Genomic DNA, 18,793 nt, shown 5'->3' on the forward strand with positions numbered 1-18,793 from the left:
TGTCCGTTCGTCCTATTATTATGTTCACGGTCGTGCACGACATCCAATTAAGCTTGTTTGCTTGCCCATTCAATCAAAACCTCCATATCGAACATGGCTGGCATCATCATGTGCCACAAGGCGACGGTGCTTGATTCGAGTAGCCGTAGAATCGATGTCAGATCGCAAGACGACCTTCCCGCGCCCCTAAGCGGCGGCAGACTAGTGTGCCATGTTTTAGTGACTAATGAGGGAATGAGGTATGCGCCCGATTTACCGAAGGTGAGTGTCGCCGGGCGGAATGCAATTGAATTGAAGGGAGCCCGTCAACCGTACATAGCCGAATGCAGCCCCTGGCTTTGCTGGTCTCGGGACCTCACCACGAACAGGTTAGAAAAGCAGGTAACACGAAAGAAGCAAACCTCAGCTGAGCAGGTGATCGTCGATTCAAACAATGCGGAATGAATAACCCATTCCACCGCAATTGTAGGAATACGACATAAGCATCCAGGCATGCAACAATCAATCCGTGTTTCCGCCTGCGAGTATTGGCACTCGGCTCGGGTACTGTTCACCAAAGTATGTATGTGAATCTGATACATCACTGATGCCTGCCTGATTAATCAAGTCGGGACCAAATTGCGGTCAGGAGTCGCTGATCCGATCACGCCCGCTCTCGTTACTGGTTACCGAACTTATTACGAGCTCCTTAACCTCGCATCTAGACGTGTCTGTTCGAGGTGCCCAGAATATGCGCCATGCATAGACGCCCCATCGACATCCCATAAATTCCCTGAAGTTCGGGGAAAGCTATGGTATGATTCGGCGTGACTGTCGGCGTATCCCGCACACAAAACCGCGGAGCCCCGTGGGCAGAAGGGACCCCAAAAATACACCGCACAGCTGATTTGTACCGCCAAAGCCCCTATGCTACTCCACGCACTGTAACTACTTCAAATAAAGCCGTAAAAAAACACAAAAAATATCTATATTAAATCCGTACTCGAAATATATAACTTGAATTTTCCTGATTTTTATAACGCTGCGTTGCTGGAAATAAAGGTAGGTTAAAACATGCGACTCCTAAGCGGCACCTTGGAGCTGTGCGGTGTATTTTGGTGTGGCTACTGCCGTGGGCAAATCTGGATGGGTGGGTGTGTTGGGACCTTGAAGAGAAAACCTGGCAACTGGGACCTCGAGGAAGAAGAAAAAAAGTGGTTTATCGTACGGCTTCCAGGGCCCTCTTCCTCAGCGAGAGGCCTGACATTGCATGCTCGTGGGCCAGTAGGTAAATATCAGAGGCCTGGATTGTGTTGGCCCAAGACGTCCAATGCGTTTACACAAGTCAGGCTCTGGGGCTCACTAATAGCGCTTGAGTCAGTCATGCATCGCCAGCGAGACCTAGTGGACACCGCCATTGCGCACTTGTTTTTACCTGCGAAGCATTTGTTGTCCAAGTTGAAGAAACTATGTATAATAAGCTTAAGCATTCAGGTAGTAACCCGTAGCGAGAACGCCATATTCCTCGAGAAATTTAGGGAACATCATGTAGAGTGTCGAGTAGAAGGTGTCGTGATTTGAGGGGCACAGGGTGTGCAAACCCCAGGAACCTGGAGGATCAACCAGGTGGATGTGGATGTGGATGGATCTCCAGACCCGCGCCAATGCCAGCCAGCAACCGAAACATACCGACTTACCTAAAATTGAACCGTGAGTAATCTCCCTTTGCTTACTACATAATCACATGGAAATCGTCTGCATGCCTCACTGCCCAGATATCTCATGTGACTGTAAGTTGTCAAACATTTGTAAACAGACCTGCTCTCACTGTTGATTTGCAGTACGCAGGTGGGATGTCACCATGTACTGTTTCTCACTCAATCAATGTCGTGAAACGATGACCGCTATCGCAACGGCTGGCCCCTTACCTCAAACACAGCCATTTCGCAAGCCGACTTGCGACCTGTTTGGAATACACGGGAAATGATGATACAAACGCAAGTACGGTAGTATGTGTTGTTCACTGTTTTAGTGCCTTTATATCACTATGGTGAGATCCGGGGTCTACAGTATATACAAGTGATGCTTCTTCTCTCATCCTATCCAGAAACGCCTACATCGTCATGAACGATATGCAGAGCGTCCAGAACACCAGTGCCAAAGGACCCAGTGTCGCACTCAGACCCGTCGCAGCGTCCTTCTTGTCGTCACCGCCATTTCCGTTGTTGCCGGAGGCCGAGTTGCCAGAGCCCGAGTTGCCGCTTCCTCCCTTTCCGCTGTTGGAGCTATCGCATTTGCCCTGCACGTCGCCCACCCCGCCGGCCGGGATCGTCTGCTCGTTCTCGCCGCAGTTGGCGTAGGGCGCCAGGCCGACCTGCATGTTGTCCTGGTCGAAGACGACGTAGGCGCTGCGCATGAAGGTGTCGCCGAGCAGCATGACGCCGCCGCTCTCCGCGGCCTGGACGCCGAGGATGCAGGTCGGGGCGCGGCCTCGATGACGAACTGGCTGTACGGGATGCGGATCGTGACGCCCCCGAAGTCAAAGTCGAACGTGTTGCCCGTCGTGCTGCTGGACGCACACGGCACGATCACGTTGCCCTGTCGGTCCGTCTGGCCGTTCAGGTCGCGCACCATGCTGCTCACGACGCCTGAGGGCAGGGTCGAGAGACTGGACCCGGTATCGATGACGATGGCCGTGGCGGAGTTGTCGTATTTCTTCGACGAGCCGCCGATGGTCGAACCAACGGATTTGAGTTGCACCCAGTATCTGTGAAATATTGTTAGCCCCTTTCTTTCTATGTTACGGAGGTTAGCGCAAGAAACACTCCTCTACTTACCGGTAAAGCTTCTCGCCCCCTGAGGGCCCAGCACCGGTACCGTCGTCATTTTTCCAGTGAACTTCCCGGTGTCGATGCCACCAAAGATGATGACGCCGCCGTTGCTGGCATCCTGGTTTCCAAGGGCAACGGAGAAGGCCCTCGAATCCGTAACGTTCTGCAGCACCAATTCGTCGACGAAGTTGTTATACCTCAAGTCGGCGGTCGGCGGCTTTGAACCAAAACTCAAGCCCAGGATACCCTCGTTGAGATCCTGACTCCTCGACGCGGCCCCAAACTGGACGTCCTTCAGCTTGATGGTACTGTTGGGCAGGGCTACATTGTCCTTGTAGTATTCGATCTCGACGGTGCCGATTCCGTACGGAATGGTGTTTCCGGAATCGAGGTCCTTGGCCGTGGAGGACTGGCTGGGGTCGTACTCTCCGTTGACCAAGCACTCCTGGTACTGCGCCGTGCTCTGCGACGTCTTGCAGTTGGGATTCACCCAGAGCTCGCTGGAGCCGGTGTCGATGGCGACTTTGATGGGTTGGGGCGGCGTGCCGATAGTGAGCTCAATGAGGTAGCTCAGTACCGAAATGTTGAACAGGGGACGTTGTTGTCTTCGTCTCGCTTCATGAGCGGCCTGTCGTGTGACTTGTATGAAATCGGCATCGAGACGAAGCCACTCTCACTCCTCGGAACCTCCATCGCATTGATGGCGCCGGCCGCGGCCAGGGCGAGCTGCGCCCACATCTGCAAGTCCTTCATCCTATTAACAACAACAACGATATTGTTAGAATATCTGTAATTGAGATTGGAAAAGAAGAAGGTTTCAGGCTTTCTAATATCTAGAAAGACTAGGCAAAAGACTCGGCAAACAAACAAGCAACTGGGGAATGGCTTGGTAAGAAAGCTTGGAATATTTTTATTTTCGCCATTGGCAGTAGTTACATGACTTCATGGCCTTGATTGGGGCAGCCAAGAACTTACCATGACGACACTGCTAAGACCAAGGCTGTGGTGTGGTTGTGTGCTGTAAGTGTAGTGGGTACCGGATTTGGTACGGCGTGACATCGTTACGCGGCCCCTAGAGGACTCCAACAACTAAAGTAACCTACCTTCAAATTCCGCTAGGACTTTCAGGCCTTTCAAGGTTGTCCGATACTGCCCAATGGGAGCCGCCGCTATTCCGAGCCTCTGCGCGACGCGAGCTCAGATCGGCCGCCTTAAATTGCCAATGCAATAAGAAAAGACCGATCCAGAGGCACAGGCAGCGAGCGGCTGAAGCGAGCGGGCGAGCGGGCAGGCGTGCTAGTTAGTGTCGGGTTGCGTCCCATCACAGTGACAGCAGCGCCAAAAGCCGAAGCCGTTATCAGTGATCACTACCACCCAGCCAGAGCTAGCGAGCTGACGCCGGCTGGGGCGGGCGGCTTGGATACCTAGGCACAGCCCCAATGCAGGAGTCGCACGCCTACCGAGTCAGTAGTCGACACATCATGCGTGCGTCGGACCTGATGCATACAGGCGCACGCACCAGACTTTGCAATATGTCTGGTATTGCGGGTGATATGGAGCTCGTGCTGCCTATGCCGGTTGCTCCAAAAACTGAAATGCCAGCGCTTACACTGCTTGGCGAGCAAGTTGTTGTTTGTCCCGGTCGGCCAGAGCGTCAGAGCAGAGCAGTGAAGACATTTCTCAGCTTGCGCCACACACGGGACATGAAACATCGCTTCCCAAAGCCTGGATTTCGATGTCAGCCGATGGTCTTGGTGTACGACTTGAGCTAACTATAAAGGATAGCCTCGATTGCATACTATCATGATTCCTTGGCGGGTGGAAATGTGTCTAGATTTTCAACCGACTCTTCCGCCGCCGTGGGCATGGGTATCACTACTTACTCAGTCGGACGGTCACGGGAGGTAATGGAAAGTTGGGAAAATGAGACAAAGAAACGAGTGTTGATGAAACACGTTTTGCGGGCTAACGAAGGCGGATGTCTCTTCATGCCTAGTGCAGCCACTCTGGAGCCTCTAAATATAACGGGCAGGCAGCCGGCAAATGTACTTAGTAAACCGAGAATTCCGTCGGCCACTAGCATGATTACACCACTCATGATGCCGCTGATCACTTGCTTTGTGTGTGTTGTCGTCAGCTACAAAGTCATGCCATATTCAAGCCGGAAGTTTCAACAACATCGACGGGACTGTTGCACAGCAGCAGTAGCAGCAACTGCTTATGCTGTAGCACCTTGTCATGTCTAGCTTACGTGTGCTATATCACTGGGGGACGGCACCTCATCATCGAAAAGGACCGACAAGAACAGCAATACCAAGACCAGATCGTTGATGCCTCCGCTATAGCTCACTCCCGTATGGAGAAAGATATAGACTGGAAGAAAAGAAGTAAAACACATCATCACCTTGCCATTATCACCTGAAGGGGTTCAGGGTTGAGAGCTCATTGCCAAATGATACTACACTAAGGAGAATGGCAAGGACGGCTTTCGCCAAGATGAAACCGTATGATTAAAAGGGTGATAAGTACCACCACGAGGCGTCTGCCACTCTCAGCCCCAAATGCAATAAATACAAACATCGCAAAGTCTGATTCCTGGCCAGCCATTTCTCTGGTTGTTCCTGTTGATGCTCCCTCAATCTGTCTCCTCGGCCCTAAGTTGTGGCCAAACCGCTCGAGTTACCATTAAACCTCACGATTTCTGTCGAACAGAGTGGCTCAGACTCGTGTACAAATCATGAGTCAAAAGGGTAGGTTGGCAGCTCGGAGGTCCTACCTAGGTTTCGGCTGCATAGGGGGGCAATCTCGATTTCCAGTACTATTGAACTACACTTGTGTGATGATATTCGACTTATAACGACGTGGCTACTGCATGTATCAAGTGTAGTTACGAGGAGCCATCAGGAAAAAGTACATCTTACATGTCAAATCAGAAAGGTCATTCTCACTATCAAGCTGATCACTACACATCTTTCTAGTCAAGACAGTCTGACAGATCACATTGATACAAAACTTGCTGAAACGTCAAAAAGGCGAGGGAGGTATCATTGGAGGTATCATTTGGTTCCAAGCTATGTTTAGATGCATTGAAAAGGAATATCCGCCGGTTCGTAAGAAGTAAAAAGGTTCATGTGCATGAATGGTATCATCAAACGTTGTTCGTAAAAAGTAGCCCAACCAACCGGCCTTGAATCATAAGAAAAAGGTATAAAAAGGGTCGACCCCCTATCCATGAACGCCATGCCAATCTCGAGCATAACCAATTTGTGGTTAACAAAAGTGAAGAAATCGCCATTTATCATCTGTGCCGCAGTTCAGGCTTCCTCGCCATGTTCACGGTGGGCGGCGGCTGGTCATCGTCGTCCATGGGATACGGCGGGGGCCCGTTCGCGTTCATGCTCGGCCGGCGGTTGTGTCCCTCCAAGTGCGATAAGGGCGTCTTGGGCGGCAGAGGGGGCGGCTCAATGCGGTACGCCCTCGGCGGTTGTGGCGACAGCGGCTTCGGGACCATATCGCCTTGTGGCCTCCGAGAATACTCGTACTCGTCAGAACTCGTAATGGCAATCTTGTCGGCGCCGGAAGCGTGACGATATTGTGCGGGGGTGGGCGCATGGCTGACCAAGCGGTCCGGGTCATCATCGATGGGTGATTGTGAGATCGTCGATAGAGGAGTCTGCTGCTGAGCGGTGCGGATATTTGGCTCGGATGAGCGAGGCGTGTGAGTTCGGGGCGGCGAGGCGTGGCTGGTTGCCGGCCGCGTTCGCTCTGCCGGTCGCTCTATCGGCCGCGTATGCTCTGCCGAACTGCGGGGCGAAGGTGTTTGGATAGGGTTGGAGGTAGGCAGAGACAGACGATCAGTCCCAGAGTCGTACGACTCGCGACCAGGAGAGTTGCGAGTAGGAAAAGACATTGGGAAATCTCCAGGAAGTTCCACAGCCAGTGGCGAGCTGATCGAGGCCATGGCGGGCGGGGGGTATCATTTCGGGGACACTGCTGAGCCGTTCATAACGCTGCTTTGCCCTGTGGATTTTCGCGAGCTTGGTCGACGATTCCTGTATCATCTTCTGCTCGGCAGGCCGGCCCATGTATCTCCTGGTGCCAGTGCTAATCTCGGACAGTCGATGCCATTCGTTCATACCAAACTCGCCGACTCCCACTTCGACGTTCAGGCGATAGTAGTTCTCCGCGTTGACGCCTCGCTTCATCAGGTGCTCCTTCTTCATGTATTCGTGAATCACCTCGCATCCTTCGATTTTGGCAATCAACTTCCTCCTGGCATCGGCGAATTCGCCCATGAAACCCTCGTACCAGACGTGGGAGTTCTGGTCGGTACCCTTGGGCCTCCTTCCGGTTCCGACGCTAACAAAGACACCCACTTCACGGCCCGGCCACTCGTTGACTGTGGCTTCATCGAGAGCATATGGGGATGGGTTAAAAGTACCCGCGCCGTCATCGTGGAATTGTGATTGGCCCACCCTGATCGGCTTGAAGGCCAGCCCGATGGCTGATGTTGCTCTGCCAGCTTGCCAAATTGTGCAGTCAAATTCGGGTGCGGGCTCTTTCCTGGAGTCGTAAGAGCGCAGGAGAGCAGGCTCGCCACCCTTTTGGGTGCCTCTATACATAGCCGTAACCGCCCTAGTCAAATGTTAGCAAAAGTCCTGGGAGGGAGATAAAGAAAGAAAAGAAGAAGTAAAAAATCGAGAAAGAAGCAGTGCTAAATGGTTCCTTACGTTTTCGTTCTGTTTTCCCTCGTATCATAGAGTAACGCGTCTGGGTCGCCGCCATATGACCCGCGGAAGGTAGGCCGAGCCATCTGGGCTGTCGGACTTCTCGCGCTGAAGCTAATGACGCTGGCGTTGCTGGTGTGTCGCTTCACTTTTGATGAAGCACTCGTCCTGGACAGGGGGCTGGCGATTGATGAGCCCGTATCGTTTCCTTCATCTTCGTCCACGGTGTGCTCCCGCACAGCCTCCTTGATTGCCTGCTCCAGCATCGAGGCCTTGAACAGCGTTGAGCGGTAGGGAATGCCGGCGATGGTCTTGTCTGTTTGGAACACCATGCGCGTCATGCGCACGTAGAGCTCCTTGCACTGTTCGAGGTCGAGTCGGAGGCGGCCCAGCATCAGCGCGATCAACCCGCCGGTGCCGGTGCCGACGATGAGGTCGAAATGGTCGCATGGCTTGGGGATTTCGTGGCGTCGCGGTGCTTTGCCCTCGATTTCGACGTAGGTGCGGTGCATCAACTCTTGGAGAATGATAATCATGGAATAGCCTCGGACTCCTCCGCCATCTGTTGGTTGTTGGCCACCCCGCCAGTTTGTCAGTCAATCCGAACTATTTTTGTCTGTGCTTCGCGTGCGTCGAAGTGCCCATTGCTGGGTTCCTTGCTGCTATTACTCACCTAGCGATAATATCCGGAGGGGCGGTCCCTTGGTGGTGTCGCGCCTCTTCAAGGCGCCGTCTGAATCCATTTCTTGTGTCTGTTGGTTTTGGTCGCCAAGAAAGGTGGTGGTGAGAGTTTGCGAAAAGGAAACTGTGAAATGGGCGCGGGCAGCTGCGCAGAGTGAATGAATGGATGGATTGGATTCCTGTTGGTGTATGACTTCGAGTCCGCCTTGGCTGGAATGACAGAAGAGCCCCGCCTACGCTGGTGATCTAGTGCCAATTCCGGCAAATACAGGGTCTACGATGCTCCTTTACAGAAGGGGAGCCGGGGAGCCCTGTAGGGATGGCTGTTAGGTACGTATTACGCAACTGGGTCGCTCGGCGCTGATCAAGTATTGCTCAGAGTGATGCGCCACCCCGTGCTGCGTAAGAAGAAACGAAGAAGGACGGCTGAACGGGTCGCAAGATGGTGTGAGATTGATAGAGATTCAATTTGGCACGCAGCTGATTTCGAATGCCAATTCCCCCGTACTTATTTCGAGTTTGAATGACTCTCTCACTGGTTTAGTAACCTTCCAGGTGACTGCATGTCATGTTAGGTAATGAAGCAAACTTGTGTTACCACGGGCCGTTTCTGTAAACATTTTAAGCTCAAGAGCCCACCAGCGCGTCACTCACAGGCCGACAGGTTCTGGACAGGCAAGCGACAGGGCCTTGAGATTCCTGGTTCTTAGCAACTTAGGTCATGTCATAACTGGTGGGGTAAATATCGATGGACGGACTTCCTGCTCGTGAATACGGCAAACGGCTAGCACACTTTTTTTCTATTTGTGGCTGTGAAATCCGCGAGTCCCATTATTGATGGACATACGTGGACGGGCTTGGCTTTCAGCTCTTGATCTATCTACTGTCTCGTATGGGAGGTCATATAATTCCGACTTACTATGATGGATGAATAATCCAAAGATGCATGCATGGCTGCTGCTGTGCTGCTGCTGCTAACGGCTTGAGGTTGCAGTTTAGGTATGCAAGCAAGCAAAGCTACCAGGCAACGTGTCGGGCAAGACGGGACAATGAAGAATCGCGTATGTACAGGAGGTAGCCATTTACCTCCAATGCCACTGTGAAGGCGACAAGGCGAAGACTGATTGACCGACGCCCACTCTTTGTATCGCCCGAGTAGGTAGGTATCGGTTATTACTGCGAAACGCGAATCGCATAGATGCCGCCGTCAGCCACTTGATGCCCGATCTTCCCTTCGAGATCGTCAGGAGGCCGCCAGGCTAGAAGCTAGACGGGTGGCAGATTGACTGATTGATCAATCATGGTTGGGCATCGGTTCGTCGGATCGCTGCATCTCTGCAGCATATGCGAGCATGTTCCCGAACGCTAGGTGGCTAGCTAAATACCAAGTACGGTTTCTTCGTGCTGGCAGGCTGGGGCGCCATCGCCTGGAACTCCCCAGCTGCGTGGTCCCAATTGGGCACATCGGCCTTCTGAACACGGGCGCTAGCCACTGCTAGATGGAGCATTCGTGCAGTAATCCGTGTGGCAGTGCGTTCAATCTTTTTTTCCTCGGAGGGATAAGTGGGAAAAGTGCCATCTTTTCCCTCCACAAATGCATGGCCCCGACCCGAACCTCGTGACGGACAGGATCCAATGACTTCATCAGACGGAGACGCTCCTCGCCTGCTCGCCTCTTGGCTGCGAACTCCCATTCGTACCAAGCCGAAACCAGCGAAAACAAAGAAAAAGAAAAATCAAGTTCCTGAGTTTTGCCGACATGGGCCAAGGTTCTATCTGACAGAATATCGGGTCATTACGACTCAAACCTTACAGATTTCGACGTGCATACCCGTTCGAAGTCTTCCAGAAGAAGTCTATTCTGTGGGAAAAGCCTCGGTCTTTTTCAATGACAAACTCTGACCAGGAACTCCGAGATGGCCGACGACTGTCGAGCAAACTGACTAATACCTTGCTTCGTGGCAGGTGCTACGGTCGGCATCAGCAAGCTTTCCAAGCCCCGAGCCCATGTAACGTCGCAGTAAGTAGTAAGAGAAAGACGATGAAATCCAACAACTCTATCACGACTCGGACCCATCTCACACGTTGTGGCCCGGATATATATACTGAGATAGGTCGAGCACCAATAACATTACTTATTTTTCAGTGTTTCTTGGTCGATTTGTAGTGCATGTCCTTAACAACAGTCTATCGGTGTAGGTGGCATATATAGATAGTGGTTATAGAAATTAATTGTTCGGATTTATTCTATGAAATGCCACAAGCCAAAACCCAAAAGCGCCTTGCCGACAACCCGGCGACGCCCAATGCTACCTCACTACAGACCAAAACCGGGCCCTGATTATACTTCTACCTTCCCTGACTTCCAAGGTTTTTCCGTTTCTCCATTAGGGTTTTAAGAGTCTGTCATTCTAGATCTAAATCAAAATCGAGACTGCCGTCATGCCGGGATCCATGACCATGTAAGGAATAGCCCCTCATCCATAGCCTTGCTATTGTAATAGAACAGCTTCGCAAGCCGACACAGGTCAAGGTAGAACATCTCGGACACGTCGCGGATCTCGACCTCCTTGGGCTCCGTCTTGCGCCGGTAGACGCTCCACTGGCTGAGCGCGAAGTTGAGCAGGCTGCGGTCGGTGCCGACCTTGAAACTGAGCAGCCACGGCACGATGCTCTCGAGCATCCACTGGCGCTGTCGGTTGATCGGCAGCGCCGCGACCAGGTCGCGCTCCGTGTACTGCTGCAGGTCGGCCAGCGTCGCGGGCGGGGGCGAGCACAAGCAGCTGGGCTTCGCGGCCACGAAGGCCTGGTAGAAGTTCTGCAGGTAGTTGACGGCCGTGTGGAAGGGGGCCGCGAGGTGGATGCACATGGTGACGGCGTCGACGAGCTGGTCGAACGTCTTGATGGTCGGGAAGGTCTTGATGTGGCCCGACTCCTGCACCTCGCGGCACCAGTCGGCAATGTAGGGGTCCTCGGCCACCATCTGGTCGGCGCGCAGCTGGTCGTAGTACGTCAGCAGCATCGAGCAGACGTACTTGCGGATTACGGTCCACATGAGCGTCATGTTCTTGGCGTAGGGGTAGTTTTTGTACTTGGGGTCCTCGAGGCCCGTCGGGTCGGAGGGGAAACCCCGATCCCGCAGCTGGCTCGGTACGTAGTTACCCTGGAAGTCGAAGTGCTCGAAGGCGTAGCGAAGGTAGTTAGAGGCCTGCTCCGGCGAGGCGCCGACCACGTCGTACATGATCTGTGGCACCAGGGAGGCTCGGCCGGCGGCGTTCAGCGACAAGGTCTTGTACCAGTGCGGGTGCAGAAGCTTGTAGACGATGTGCTCCATAGGGATAGTTCGGTTGGTGGCAACGATGATAGCCTCCTCGATGAAATGGCTGTTGGTGAGGTGCACGGAAATCTCATGTCTAAACCAGTCAGACACCTGGGCGCAGGTCTTTGCGTAACGCCAGGGCCAATCCGTCGCTTCGCCCTTGGTAGAGTCCGATGGGCTCATACGTTTGTTGAAGATAGTGACTGACTTGGCCATAGTCCCCTTGTAGTCGATCACTATAGCAATCGGGTGGATCTTGCCATCCGGGTGCAGTCTGTAAAGAGTCACTGCAGCGCATCCCCAGTTGTCGTCGCTTGCAGGCTGCTTGTGGTGGAGCACTTCATCGGCGCCGACCCCAAAGGCTTCGCGGAAGTAGCTACAGTCCTGAACAAGTAGCGAAGCAGGATCGATCTTCGGAAGCGTCTCGGCCCACTTGCCGTAGCCATTGGCCCTTGCCGCCTCCACGAACTCCTTGATCAGGCCCGGAGAGGCACGGGTGATGGTCGTAGGGTTCGTGCCAGTCAGCGACTGGTCAGCGAATCTTCGGTCACTGAACCAATCATCCAGGTGACCGATGTTCTCCCCTCGAGCAATGTCGGTTCCTGACTTGCGGTGCCACCTAGTTGAGAAATTGCGGTCAGTATGTTGAAGAGGGCCAGTAGTACGAGCCGAAACGTGGCTGGCCGGGAGAGGGTAAGATCTAGTGTAACTAGTGTAACCAAAGAAGATGACTGTTTCGAAAAATGGTTACTCACTTATTGTACTCTTCGACGTCTTTGATAGTGACCCCCTTTTCCGGTGTACCTTCTATAACACACCTGACCTTTCCCAATATCCAGTCCGCAGTCTTCCCAAGGAAGGTATCAGGTATCACCTTTTGCACGATGATCTGAGACTCGAGAATTCCAAGATTGTTGAAGATTTTCCATAGGGAGACGTCGTCCGCCTTGGGAATAGTCTGTAGATGCGGAGGGAACCCAGACGGTTTGCCGTCCTCCTCGGTCGGATATGACGACCACTGATACATGTTGCGCTTCTCCGATAGGTCTATGTACCTAGGCAGAGTAGGCTCTAGGGCTAGCACGTCGAAGTAGGACTCGTAGCTAAATGAAACGCACGCACTCGTTGAGCAAAGGGCCTTCGGTGGTGTAACTTTATGTAGGTAGGGTCTCTTGTCTCAAGTCTTACCTTCGCTCAATCCTCGAGTAGATCTGGGTCAAAGCAGCTTGTGTCCCGGCATAAGTTCCCTCTTTGATGTTACCACCAGCGTACTTGGTGCTGTTGGGTCCGGATAGGGCAGCGTGGTCAATGATGTCGAAGATCTTCAGGTTGAGCAGTTCCTCCGAGAGCACGCCGGCGTCAAACTCCTGAAGCGGCGCATGGCGGATAGGAACGATATTCTTGAGCACATCTTTCTCATCGGGTTGCCTCAGCAGTTTTCTGGGATCAAGTAAACAGTGTTCTGGCGAAGGCTTCGGCAAACGCGAATCTAGCTCGCCGATAATGCCGTGGTCTTTTGGGGGCCTTTGTTGGCGACGTAGGGTTGAGAGTGTGCTTCCCATAATGGCAGAGCAGACAAGTAGTTATTTTCCTTCTTCGATACCAACAAACTTATCAACGTAGAGGCTTGAAGAGAATACCATCGATGCCCGAACTAGGCGCACGGAAGGTTTGACTTATATCATGATCCTGATCATATGGTGTCTGAGAGGGAGTGAAACATGGCTCCCAACCATTATGTATGTTCTCGCCCTTCTAGGCGGGCGCTCAGCCATTCCCGGCAGCCGTGTCGCAATAATGTAAGAACCACATTTCCCAAAGGAGATGCCGCTGATCTAAGGGCGTAAGACTCAGCCGCTGGATGACAGGTATTTGGTTAGTCCCATTGGACGTTTTGCGCGGCTCGTGTCCATGGGGCACGCAAGAACGCAGCTGAGGGTAGCAGTATTGATTCGGTGAACCCTGGGTAGGCAGGGCCGGAGACGCCAATCAGAGGGGCATCATACCCGTCGGCGGATGCCTAGATGTGTTTGTGCCAAGAGCAAACGCGGTGTAAAATCCCTTTGGGGGAAGAAATAACATTGCGACAGAACCAACGGCTTATAGAGTTGCTATAATTGGGGGCGCCGTTGGCCCACAGTTAAGGCTGAGGGAGAAAAGAGCCCACTCCCTTGCATCGACATCGACCAGCAGGCAGTCCCTTGCTACTCCTTGGTTGGTTGCGATGGAATGGGGAACGAGCATGCTTGCGACCAACATCCAAAAGGGCCTCTTGGTATCGACGAGAAGGAACGAAAATACAAGCTGCGCCTCAATAATGGCAGCGTCTCGAAGGAAAAAAAAACGACACGCTGTATGCTGGAAGAAAGAGCCTGCAGACTGATAGCGTGGTGCGGGTAATCTTAGTCCCCGCCGGCCCGGATTGATAGCGCCTCACTCGTACGGGGGTATCGATCAGCTCGCATGCACGTCAGCAGCTAGCTCCAAATGTGCCGCATGGCCTCTCAGCCACTGCTCGTTACTGCTGACATCGACATTGACTTGCCGGCATGGCGCCGCCAATACATGATGCAGAGTGCCTAATCGAACGATGCGATACGGCTTTGCGCGTCGGTGAAGGGATGATGTAATCAAATGGCACACTGTATATACATGTGACTCAAACATCTGGCTGGAAGCCATCGTGACAGCAAACGTTTCGGTACAGGAATGGGCAGCTGTTGGCAATGATGCCACATTCCGTGGTTGCAAGTCAGCGCGTACATTCGTCTCATCGCAGCAGTCTCGGCTGCGCTGCGCTCAGAGCTTGGTTTGCTGTTGGATGGTAGTTTTGCCAACCTGGCAGCCGGGCCTAGAGAGGCCTGGCCAAGCAATCCGACCTCTATCAATACGGGGCACGCCTAGAACAGTCACATGGGTACTGTTCATCACAGGGAGCCTTCCTATTTGAGCTCACCGGCAGACCTCCTAATATATGTGACGAACGATCAGCCATGGTTTCGTAGGTCCTGGGTGAGACATGGTGTTGAAGCTACCATTTGCTGACTTCTCCGCGGCGGAGAGGTCTGATCAAGCCTCAGCACAGTCGGTCCATAGTTGCCGTACAAAGAGATATAGTTTGAACCAATCGCTGCCGCCGTCAGTCATCCGAAATATAATCGGGGGTTCACAATACCGTGCTGAAGCCCAAACCTATGTTTACTGACAGTCAAGCTCGGGGCACATCTACAAAACGAAACTAACCGCGCTCAAAAACTTAGCTTTGCCCCTGCAGACTCTGCTAAACATCGTGATCTTTGATGCCTCCTGGAAATTCCGTGTAAAGAAGGACAGTGTCTTTTTCGATAGCCCAATTGTGGTTGCGTATTTGTCGTAATGACCGCGCTTATTGAGATTGGCGCCTGTATAGAAAGGGTGCAAACGTCGGTCCTGGATTAGAGATGCAGCTGCTTGCTGCAAAAGTCGAATAATGGACCGTTATTCCGCAGAGTTTTTTGAAATACATGTAGCTCTCCTTCTTGAGTTGAGGCACATCTTTTCGGAAAGCAACACTGATAGTTCGCTGCAGTTTCACGATGGAGCCGTGCCTACCAACCAGCCACTCCTACCACTTGCCCCTTCCGACGGCGGCCGGTCGAGATCCGTCGAGATGCGATGCGTTAGTGGCACTGAACGACTTCAAATAGCCAAAGAGCAAATGTATTGGTAGGTCTTGTTCCTGGCCCCATCTCTTCCATCCCATGTTTCGTTGGCCATGCCAGGTCCCTGTAGCGCAGCTTAACATAGGATGATACATGGGTGAAGGCGCCCCCTAAACTCTGAACGCTACATGGGAAAGCTCCTTCGCGTAGCAGCAAGCACGGCAACCCGAAAGCTACCTGCATTTCTTTATAGATGACATATTTGCCACCATTATACGAGGAATGTCGATGTTGCGTGTACCTGTTCATTCATAGTTATTTTCAACGTCACCTTTTGACTGCCCATATTTTGTTATCTTTCACTGATTCTGAATACATGTTGGTCCGGATGATATCATCATGAGCAACATGCGTGTTTCGATACCGAGCTCGCGATACTTTTTTGAGAAGTCGCCAGGTGTGTTTATCTCGCGGGCGAATCTGATTGCGCAAACGCCCGAAGAGGAGCTCGAGGCCGATAAGATCCTGCAGCTGGCTTCAGGAGATAATAGGGAGTACGGGGTGTACTACGACCCGTCAAGCGAGGCCAACCTATCCCGGGGAAAGATCGCGGGATGGCAATGGGTATTAGTCCACTTGAGCTGTTGCTTCTCGACTCTGCTTGCTGGTAAGTGTTCTCGGTGTCCTGCTGTATGCTGGGAATACAAAGACTGACTTAAGTTCGCCAGGATATGACGCGAGCAGCCTTGCTGTAACCCAGGTCTTTATCTTTGATACGTTCCCCAACGTCCAGCTCATTTTCTGTATTGCTGCTGCGTCGAGTTTGGGAGGTTGCTGCTCAGCGCCTTTACTCCGGCACTTCATGGATATGGTAGACTTGCGACGATTCAGGGTGTTAACCGCTTTACTCTTCCTTTCCGGATCAGTAGTGGCTGGGATAGCAACAAAAGTCGAGGTTCTCATCATTGGACGTGTATTGACTGGAGTTGCCATTGGGGGACTGCAGATGAGGTGAGCTGTCCAACATCATCTTCATACTATCGGCATTGAAGCACATATTGACACGCTATAGCCTGATGACGTACAACACTTTGCTCGCTACTCCGAGGAGCTTTCATGGCTGCACCTTGTATCCGGGATCGGTTATGCCATTGGTCTTGTTCTCGGCGTATCTACTATCGTGGTGTTTACGATATGGCGTTGGGTAAGACTTCTTCCTATTTGACGCGTCGAGGGACCATTCACTGAAGCTTCAGTATCAGGTCTTTTTCTTGGTGGCATTATGGCCGCCATCGTGGCAGTTCTTGCTGCGCTGTCGTACCCCTCGGTGACTGTTCAGCCGGAGGACAAGATGCTGAGAGCTATGGCAGATGTCGACTGGGTCGGTGCTTTCTTGCATTCCCTGCTGTTTGTTTCGTTTGATGCGGCATTCTTGCTGTCGGGGTCCCGGTGGGCTTGGGACTCAGTACAGGCCATTTCTTTATGGGCCGCCATTGCCGTGTTGTTTGTTTTATGCTTCCTCCAGCACGGGTACGGCTTCTGGACTCCCGGAGACAGGATCCTCCCCCTAGGTGTTCTCCGAAACCGGATTGGCCTGGGCAGCTTGTTTGTCGTTGCCGCTACAGCAGGCAGCTTGTCTGTCATGCTGTACGGCATAGCCCTGTTCTGCGCCTTTGCGCGAGGCGAACAAGCCAAACAGATAGCTGCCCATCTGCTCCCAGCTCTCGGATGCTTCGGAGTCGCGTCCCTACTGGCCAAGCCGATATTGCATGCCGTTCGAAGGCCTGCTGTCCTGTATCTCTGTGGAGGTATATGTGTCAGTGCTGGATCAGGAGCATTGATGTGGGTCACGGTGCATACCTCTCCCATCATTATTATTGGCCTCTCGTGCCTGCTTGGCACTTCGCTGGGCCTGATGTCAACACTCTCCATGCCCGTCCTGGAGGCAAACCTTCCACCACATTTGCGCAATGGTGTCTCGATATGCCTTGTTGTGGTGACACAGACCTTTACCACACTGCCTATCGCACTAAGCGGCTGTATCTATCTGAGCCGGGGCTACCATAACCTACTACAGGCAGCTGGTGATGTGCAAATACCTAATGCCGAAGCTCAGCAAGCACTGGCTGGGCTGCGGTCACACTGGCTGGACATTACGATGTCTGAAATCCCCACCTCTGTGCTGGAAGCAGCATCCGCTTCTATCATGGACGTTTTTGCTATAGGAATAGCGGCAGGAGTAGCTATGATAGCTGCTGGTTTTATCGATGGCTTTCGTCCGTGGCCTCTTCATATTTCGGCCCAAGAGAACTAGAACCTTGTATGGGGGAATGTAGTTAAGGGATTAGCGAGGATGGCCCAATGGTCAACCGTGCTTTAGACAGCTTGCGCAATCCAGGTCTCAATCTCAGCTGCCACCATATCACTGTTCTTCTCCAGGAACATCATATGACCATTTCCCAGTATCCCTTTACCTTCGAGTTCCAGGTGCTCTGTTGACACACCTGCTTGCCTGAGATACTCGACGGTGCCCCAGTCGTACTGTGCATGGTATGACGCTTGTGTGGTCACAATAAGAACAGGAATATTGACTAGATTAACCAAGGTCCGAGGCCGTGGTGACATAGCTTGCAGGACACACTCCATCAAGCCTGAAGAGTTGGGCTGAGCCACGGTTTTCACCAGGTCTTCATCTGGATTCGTCACTGGTGGGTTATATGTGATGGGCGCATGGGTTATGCCATAGGGACATCCAGGCCGCTTGACAAGGGTAGCCTTGGAGAATGGCGGCCCAACTGGCTCCAGGTTCACGATCGCCTTCACGAGGCTTGGCCGTACATCTGCTGTTAGGTAGGGAATCGCGCCACCTTGCGAGTGGCCCATCATCACCACGGGTCTGCCGATGCGATCCAGTAACGCCGCACAAGCAGCTTGCGATGCCAATTCTTGTTGGGCAGCATCGCCTAGCATCTGAATAGTCGAAGCATAGAATGTGTCGAAGACGGGATCGCCAATGACTCCGGATCCTGGCCATTGGGTGTGGAGCTTGGCCTGTGGCCAGATACCGTAACTCTCTGAGGCCGTAAACATCTTCTGTACCTGCTCTGCCCCAAATGCAATCATGCGGCCATTGCTTGGGTTCCATGGACTTCTTCCTCGGAAAGGAACGTCGACAATGTAAACCTCGTATCCTCGTGTGAGAAAGAATGAGGACCAGCCGGGGTTGCCATCGGGCTTCGTGAGCCAGTCCTTTTGCACACTAAGTTTCCTTTTTCTTCGTAGGCGGGAATGGCAGCAAACAAACTCACGATGCCTGTTCTGGTACCGCCATGTATGAAGAGAAGAGGAAAGGGCCGATTTTCGGTGGCTGACTTGGGGATCAGATGCTCAACATACATCTGCCCTTGCAGTGTATGTGTGCCCTGCTCATCTTCGACATATTTCCCCCAACATAGAAAACCTCACGTACGTGGTCATATCCACAAGCCATTTATGGTATTCAACAAAGTTGCATTGAGCTGTAGGGTCTGTGGGTTGTATGATCTGGAATGGACTGTTCTGATGCTCGAGTTGTCGTTGGCATTCTCCTACGTGTACAAAAGCGGGGGCTCGGTT

At 52.6% G+C, this 18,793-nt stretch overlaps 5 protein-coding genes across 5 annotated transcripts; 1 reads left to right on the top strand and 4 right to left on the bottom strand.

The window, feature by feature from the left end:
* Positions 1 to 2,092: 2,092 nt before the first annotated feature.
* On the bottom strand, positions 2,093 to 3,869 carry PG997_011293 (Eukaryotic aspartyl protease; the record flags this gene model as incomplete). Its single annotated transcript, XM_066815608.1, has 4 exons — positions 2,093 to 2,437; positions 2,479 to 2,746; positions 2,813 to 3,438; positions 3,786 to 3,869. The coding sequence occupies 4 exons, from the start codon at positions 3,867 to 3,869 to the stop codon at positions 2,093 to 2,095; spliced, it is 1,323 nt and encodes a 440-aa protein (XP_066664898.1).
* Positions 3,870 to 6,108: 2,239 nt separating this feature from the next.
* Positions 6,109 to 8,280, bottom strand: PG997_011294 (patatin-like phospholipase; the record flags this gene model as incomplete). Its single annotated transcript, XM_066815609.1, has 4 exons — positions 6,109 to 6,684; positions 6,719 to 7,445; positions 7,541 to 8,099; positions 8,211 to 8,280. 4 exons carry the CDS (start codon positions 8,278 to 8,280, stop codon positions 6,109 to 6,111), a joined length of 1,932 nt encoding a protein of 643 aa, XP_066664899.1.
* A 2,378-nt stretch (positions 8,281 to 10,658) lies between these two features.
* On the bottom strand, positions 10,659 to 13,099 carry PG997_011295 (uncharacterized protein; the record flags this gene model as incomplete). Its single annotated transcript, XM_066815610.1, has 3 exons — positions 10,659 to 12,156; positions 12,293 to 12,640; positions 12,726 to 13,099. 3 exons carry the CDS (start codon positions 13,097 to 13,099, stop codon positions 10,659 to 10,661), a joined length of 2,220 nt encoding a protein of 739 aa, XP_066664900.1.
* A 2,487-nt stretch (positions 13,100 to 15,586) lies between these two features.
* On the top strand, positions 15,587 to 17,492 carry PG997_011296 (MFS transporter; the record flags this gene model as incomplete). Its single annotated transcript, XM_066815611.1, has 2 exons — positions 15,587 to 15,845; positions 16,441 to 17,492. 2 exons carry the CDS (start codon positions 15,587 to 15,589, stop codon positions 17,490 to 17,492), a joined length of 1,311 nt encoding a protein of 436 aa, XP_066664901.1.
* A 62-nt stretch (positions 17,493 to 17,554) lies between these two features.
* Positions 17,555 to 18,509, bottom strand: PG997_011297 (uncharacterized protein; the record flags this gene model as incomplete). The annotated part of the gene is made up of 2 exons (XM_066815612.1): positions 17,555 to 18,437; positions 18,487 to 18,509. 2 exons carry the CDS (start codon positions 18,507 to 18,509, stop codon positions 17,555 to 17,557), a joined length of 906 nt encoding a protein of 301 aa, XP_066664902.1.
* Positions 18,510 to 18,793: the final 284 nt, after the last annotated feature.

The sequence above is a fragment of the Apiospora hydei genome, assembly GCF_038363865.1.
Source record: "Apiospora hydei strain CBS 114990 chromosome Unknown utg000008l_segment0_segment0, whole genome shotgun sequence".
NCBI classification, from domain to species: domain Eukaryota; kingdom Fungi; phylum Ascomycota; class Sordariomycetes; order Amphisphaeriales; family Apiosporaceae; genus Apiospora; species Apiospora hydei.